Below are 7,319 nucleotides of genomic sequence, written 5' to 3'. Positions count from 1 at the left end.
TAAATATTTATTTTAAACCAAGTGGCTCATTATGTTTTACTGTGTTTTTAAAAGAAATCAGCGAGTTTTCGCGGGTTTCAGAGGTTAAATTGCTCGTGAAAGGCGTCTAAACGCAGCGCGGGTAAACTGATTGCGGCTCGGGCTTCAAAGGGTTAAACTGTGTCGTCATGCAGTTCCCGCCGTGCCCGCGCGGTGTCGCTGTTACGCGCACCGTGCGCGCTGCTGAACTGCCCGAAGTGCCCGGATGTTATTGTAGCTAGCTCTTTTAGCAAATCGGCTAGCCGCTGCGACGCCGCTGCCTTCTGCCGCTACGGTCTGTCGCATCGGGGACATTCGACCCTTTTGACTCCCCCGGCCCGCGTAATCTGTTTTTTAACGTCGGTAACTTAACGTCGGTAATTTATCATGATAGAAGTTGACTGAACGGCTCGTTAATTTTAGGTCTTATCGCTGATTTTCCAACCGGTTTGGCGGGACTAGATCGGGTTTAACAATACGACGGAGCTAAAGGCTAACGAGCAGCTAGCTAGCAGTTTGTTTTTTCGGGGAAGCTAACGCAGCTAGCTCACCGCGGCTGTCATGGAAGACAAATCCTTCACTAAAGAGTTAGACCAATGGATCGAACAGCTAAACGAGTGTAAGCAGCTATCGGAAAACCAGGTCCGGACACTCTGCGAAAAGGTGAGTGAATCCCGAAGCAGCCCGGGTTGATTATGACTCAGTCCGGCCTCGCGCTCAGTGTGGCCTGCTGGAGAGGGGGCTCCGACTAATTCCTGGAGACGAAGTCACGGGCAAGGCGGCTATTTTCGCCCCATTTTTCGACCGGCACGCTGTAGATTTATAACGTTTTCAGTTTCTGTGGCGGTGAAATATGTTTTAACACACGACAATGTGGTAAAAACCGCCGTACGAGCCCACTGAAACACGCTAATGTGGGCCGATACACGACAACCACCGTCTCCGGTCAAACAGGCCGAAAATTCGCATATTTTACATCATTACCAGCAAATAGACGGAGCCCATTTTACAGCCTTGTTTATTATCAGAGCCGCGTTTTACCCTCAAACCACTCCTCGCAGTATGTTTGATTCTGTAGTTTTCTATCATATTTCTGACATTATAATGAAATGTGTGTTAACAGTAGTATGTGTCATGATTTGCACCGCGCCCTGTCTTTATCGATCAACCGTTTCATTGCACAAAACCTGACGAGCCTCTCAGCTTTCAGACGTCACTTCAGGGCTGCTGCAGCATCAAGATAACGAGTCCCCTTTCTGCATCATCCACCTTTCAGTGTTAGCAGGACATAAAGCAGATCCCAAAATATCAAAGCCAAGCTGCAGGGAGTTATTGTCTCCTGGATGAGCGGAGGAATAATTCAGTTTCCTTGTGAACTGAATGAATGAAAGAAAAAAGACTGAAAAGCTTCATTTGTTCCGCAAAGCATTGAAAGTGTCAGCTGAGCTGTTTATGGGCGAAAAACCTCATAAAGGTGAATGAGGGAAAAGTCAGTGAACCCTGTAAAACCTGAGCAAACTGGCTTCATTTCACCCAAAAACAGGGAAAGGAAGCAGCAAGCAACAGAAGAAGAAATGTCCTGAAAGTTTACAAGAAATTAGTTAAAAAACACACACAACTAAATTACCTGAAAATTGGTACAAAACAAACGAACGAAAAACAAAAAACTGAAGAAAAAAAAGTTTAAAAATACAACAATGAAATGACCTGGAAAAGGTGTTTAAAATTATTATAATTTTCTTAATATAATTTTAAATGCGTAAAAAAATTAAATCTAGTTTCCCTAGCTTTTTTCTTCTTTTTTCTGTCTTTTTTATTTAAATTTCTTAGAAATGTACAACAAAATTACCTGAGAATTAGTAAAAATGGAAGAAAACAACTAAAAAGAAAGTAAAAAAACAACAACAAGGAAGTGGCCTGGGAACATGCTTAAAATTATAATAATTTTCTAATGCATTTTCTAATTTTAATTATGTTGTATTATAATTATAAATATTGTTCTGTATCTTTTTCCCCCAGTCTTTTTTTTTATAGCTTTGTTAAATCTACAATTTTCTTATTATTTGTGGAACATTTTTTAGAAATGAGTGATACAATATTTCCTTAATTTGAAGTTGTAAAAAGGTAATCCCAATAGTCAGCATATTGCAGAACATTTAAAATCGTGATTACATCATATCTGGGGGCCTATGGTGACTCCACCCATAATAAATATATATAAAGTCACCCATTACCAATAATAAAATAGAGATAAATTGTCTAAAAGTCAAGTATTATTTAATTGGTGAACTATGCAGATAGTGAAGAGACATAAATATGAATAATGTATAGTTGATTAATTTATACTGTATATACAGAGGTTTCTGTTGACAGTGACAGATGATTTGTACATATTGAATAAAAACGAATACATAAAAACTTGTAAAGTTCTGATCTATAATGCGAGCGGTGGATGTTTGTTGTCACCAGCTTCTGTCTGTCTGCAAATAACAAACACTTTGATTATTCAGTGAAATGTCTAAAAATAATAATATAGCTCATCCTCAGTCAGCAGTTATGTTTTTAAACGACTGTTCAAAGATGAATATTTTTCTTACACTCTGCTGGATGGCAAAATTTGATCATTTTTCCATTTTAATAAAGACAAATCAGTTATGTTAAACATGTAGAGCTCTCACAAAAGCTCTGACCGGTGTTTATTGGTGCTGGTTTTAAAAGTTAATGCATTATTAACAGCAGAAATACCAATAAAAGATACAGTTTAATTTATTTCATCAGTTGTTCAGCAGAAAACTGTGAAGATGTAAATGAAGGTATCCTGCCTTTCTCCCTTTTTAAGAAAACATGATTGTAAATTTAAATATGTTTGGGTTTTTTTTTCTGTTGTTTGAACAAAAAGAGTCTCTTGTCTCTTATTTTTGAACATTTTATAAGCAAAATAATGGCTAAAATAATCCAGCCCTACAGAAGAACAGAAGCAAAACTTGACGTTTAACCACAGTTAAGCAATATTTTTTAGGGCTGCAACAAACAGTTATGCTTTTTGTAGATAAATCTTTCACGCATTAGATTGTTTGGTCACAAATTATTAGTGAGAAAAGCCTGTTGCAAGATCCCGGAGCCTAAAGTGAATTCATCAAATGTCTCGTTTTGTCCAACCAACATTTCCAAACCCTGAAATATTAAATTTAAAATAATGTAAGACCAACAAAAGCAGCATCTTCATATTTCAGGAAAGTGTGTTTTAATTAATTATAAAAAATAGTTGCTGATTAGTTTTCTGTCAATCAAAAATGGATTAATTAATCAAATGTTGCAGCGAAAACACGTCGTTTTGGTCTGAAAGGGCTCATACGAAAGTCATATTAAACACTACGGTGTCCTGTGAGGTCGCACAGACTTGAGCGCCTCTAAATAAGCTGTGGGTGTGTCGCTGAGGCTAAACGTGGATGCGTGTGACATGAGTTAGTGTCTGTGTGTCTGTCTGCCGGGTTTTATTTAACCTTCTGTCTGCTGATCGGACGCCTGCTCGCTCATTAAATTAATACTCTGTGTTTGTCTCCCTGCAGGCCAAGGAGATTCTGACCAAGGAGTCCAACGTTCAGGAGGTGAGTTTCCCACCTTACTGGTTCATTCCCAGTAAGACACAGCCGTTAGACACTGGGCCCGCTGCAGGCCCTCAGGGTGGACAGTTCATCTCATCTCAGGACTGATATTTAAAAAAAAAAAAAAACCAACAACAACAACAAGAAATGGAAAGTAATTTTTTAAATATGTCCGTCCGGGCCTGGAACAGTTTTGGAAAAATAAATATACCCAGAAAGTTTTCGAAAATGGACTTAACGAGGTGACTTTTCAGCGTGATTTGTTTTCCTCTCTGTTCAGCGCCGTGCCGACGTCGTAGCTCCGCCGAAAACCGACTCTGACGGTTAAGTTTCCAGCTGGTGTCGTTTCTTTGTGCCGCAGATATCTCTGTTTTAAAGATGAGATTTCTTTTGTCAGAATGTGGACGTTATTCTCATGTTTTTCCAAAGATTTGATAAGTAACACTTCACTGAAAATAAAGCCAGTGACCAAATCGTTTATGTTTAATGAAAAATATATCTGAAAATAAATTAGTTGCTTTGAGCAGAGTCCTTGAAAATGAAAGATAGTGCTTGTAAAAGTACTTGAATGTCATTTTGTAATGTTTTTATGAACCCTTTACATATTCACCGGTGCTTTAACAGGGTACTCGCAGGGTCTTAAAAAGCTGCAAATTTAATATTCTCAAATATAAAAAGTTGTCAACAAAGTGTAAAATTTTGTTTACGAAGGCCTTGAATCTTTTTAGTTTATATTGTTTGTTCAGAGTTCAGACACGCGCCTCACAAAGCTACATAAATCCCATATTTTATTATTTTAAATTATGTGTTAAATAATTATTTCTGCATATTTGCATTATATCCGTTATATAACAAGTCTTGAACTTTACTTTGAAGACCCGCGGGGGTTACCCTGTTAAACCCAAGACAGTTTATCTTTGTTTAGTTAAATTTTCAGATTCTTAAAAAACAAACCAAAGTGCAAAACAACAACATGAACATCAGGCGAGACGTGAGGACAGGACAACAGACCGTTCAGACTGAAATCTTCAGCTGCTGGACGGTTTCCAAACTGCAGCAGAGAGGGAACTAAAGTCAAAATGTTGAAAGCTTTTGTGCAGGAAGTCACACATTTATCTCCTTTACAGCACAAATAATAATGTTTTATAATAGTAATACTTTTAAAGTAGCAGTGAGAGGGATTAAAGTTATCTTTTGACTAAGGTCCCTCTGTTTATAACGGCGTCTTTATAATATTTAAGAGAAAACCGGCGCGTTATGAGGAAGCTGACTCTCGGCGTTGTTCCCCGTGGCGTGTTTGGAGCAGATTATGACGGATTCTCTGCAGTCTGAACAATATCGCACCTTGTTTACTCTGTAAACTGTCTGTGCGGAGCTGCAGGCGCTCACCGGCCGCTTTTAGGAACACTGAGCTGCAGGCAAACACATAAAACCCAATATGGGATGTATTATTCAGTAATAAACACTGAAAAAAACGCAGATTTGTTACAATCTGAAGTTTTGCACTTGGCTTTTGAATCGTCTTCAGTTGGTCACAGTTTCAGGTTTTCAGGTTCAGTTTCATCTGTTGTTTTACTGAAACATACAACGTCCTTTTCTCTGCTTTGTTTATTTATAATATCCATTGTGTTTTTCATTTTTATTGAGGAAAAGGAATATTATTTCAGGGAACAAAGGACCTCTGAGACAAAACAAGTGTCCAATTAGTCTTTTAATAATAAGTTTTCAGCGTTTCATCCTGACTAATGGTGCAAGTTTATGGTTATAATGTAAAAGTAAAAATGTTAAATTCACTGCAATATGAGCTAATATTCTCCTTTTTATGAAGACCCTTTTCTTTTGCATTTCCCTGATCTGGTTTTAAATCGTGACGAAGGTCTATGAGACAGGTTGTTGAACAAGCTTTATTGGCAAAGGTGATGGTAACAGGAAACAAAATTAAAGAGAACATTTTAAATCAAGCGAGCAAAACTTTATTATACAGCACATTTCATTTCAGGTGGAAGCACAAAGTGTGAGGTCAAAGCCAGAAACAGACCATAAAAGAAAACATATGTAATATTTTAGTATATAACACTATATTTATAACATGATATTTAATACTTCTCTATTTAAAATTATATTACCAAAGAATTATAGGAGTTTCTTTTGCTTATTTTCAGGTAATTTTATTGAAACTTGTCCTTTTTTTTCCTGTCTTGTTCGGCTTTTGTTTTTTTTAAAGGGTTAATCGGATCAGATCAGGTTAAAAGCAGAAAATAAGTAGAAATATAAAAAAATATAAGTGAAGCTTCAGTGTGAAATATGTTCTCACTCTTTTTTAATGACTGAACTTTAACTGAAACACCAAAGCTTCGTCTCGAAAGGAAACCTGTCGTTTGATCAAAGTGTTTGTTGATGACATGAAAGCGGCGCTGGCGACGTAGTGACGCTGTTACCTGTGTGCTCAGGTGCGATGCCCGGTGACGGTGTGCGGCGACGTCCACGGTCAGTTCCACGACCTGATGGAGCTGTTTAAGATCGGAGGCAAGTCTCCCGACACCAACTACCTGTTCATGGGAGACTACGTCGACAGAGGCTACTACTCTGTGGAGACGGTCACGCTGCTCGTCACGCTAAAGGTAAACACCGTCTGTGTGTGTGTGTGTGTGTGTGTGTGTGTGTGTGTGTGTGTGTGTGTGTGTTCGAGGGTAGAAGGAATATGAAGATATCTCACAGTCGGGGGAGAAGAGAAAAGAGGGTTTTGGTAAATTCATTTATTGTTTTCCTCACAAAAAAAAGCTCTTTTGATGCTCTTTTTAAAGCACTTTAAAAAACCTTCAGCACATTTTAACTGTGCGTTCAGGGCAGAAAATGTCAGATTAAAAGAACTTTTACATCAATAACTCGCTGCGTGTTACGTTGAATTTATGAAGAAAAACCAGCTGTTTTTCTTGTGCGCCTGCACCGTGAACAGAGACTATATGAAGACATCTGTTTTCGGGGCGTCCATCAGGGCGCCTGGTAGAGCGGGCGCCCCACGTACAGACGGCAGAGACCTCGATGGCCCTTTGTCGCCCCTCTTTCATACTGTCTGAGTAAAGGGAAAATCCCCCAAAAAATCATCTCAAAAAACAAACAAACATCTGTTGACAAACTCTCACAGCGGGTGTCTCATCTGATCCCGTTTGATGTTCAGAGCTTCACACACACGACTCTTTACTCAAACTTTATTGTTATAACGCTCACGTGCTCGTTGTCGGACGTGTTTTCAATCATAATGTTTTAGAGAAACTGCACGTGTTGGAGAAAGTCACAGGAGGATCAGTGACACTCGGATTATTCTGCACGATAGAAATAAGTGGAGCGGGAAGTCAAACACAAGCAGAACTTTGTGAAGCACGAAGGTTTTTTTCTTGTAAAAACTTGAAATACAAACATGAAAAAATACTAATATTTAAGCATGAAATATCATTCTTGTGTTAAAAATGGTAATTTGCCGAAAAAGCACCTAAAGTAAAGGTCGACTTATTTGTGTTTTTTGAAGAGCTTTTCGTAGTCGACTGGATGTTGAAGTTTTTCTCTAAACGGTACGAGAGAAAAAAGAAAGTCAGACTGACATAAAAACAGAGCCGGTGAAACATTTACGTACTTAATATAACTGCATTTTTTTACGTAGCTGTTCACATGTATTATATGTGATCATATTTTGCTGCG

The 7,319-nt window shown here is 38.3% G+C and overlaps 1 protein-coding gene across 1 annotated transcript; it reads left to right on the top strand.

The window, feature by feature from the left end:
* Positions 1-256: 256 nt before the first annotated feature.
* Positions 257-6,244, top strand: LOC121965448 (serine/threonine-protein phosphatase 2A catalytic subunit beta isoform-like; the record flags this gene model as incomplete). The annotated part of the gene is made up of 3 exons (XM_042515593.1): positions 257-681; positions 3,588-3,626; positions 6,074-6,244. Coding segments are annotated over exons 1-3 (312 nt in total), but the record flags the coding sequence as incomplete, so codon positions are not given.
* Between the last annotated feature and the right edge of the window lie 1,075 nt (positions 6,245-7,319).

Source organism: Plectropomus leopardus, unplaced genomic scaffold (assembly GCF_008729295.1).
Source record: "Plectropomus leopardus isolate mb unplaced genomic scaffold, YSFRI_Pleo_2.0 unplaced_scaffold20062, whole genome shotgun sequence".
NCBI lineage: Eukaryota > Metazoa > Chordata > Actinopteri > Perciformes > Serranidae > Plectropomus > Plectropomus leopardus.
This window is presented reverse-complemented; position numbering and strand designations above follow the sequence as displayed.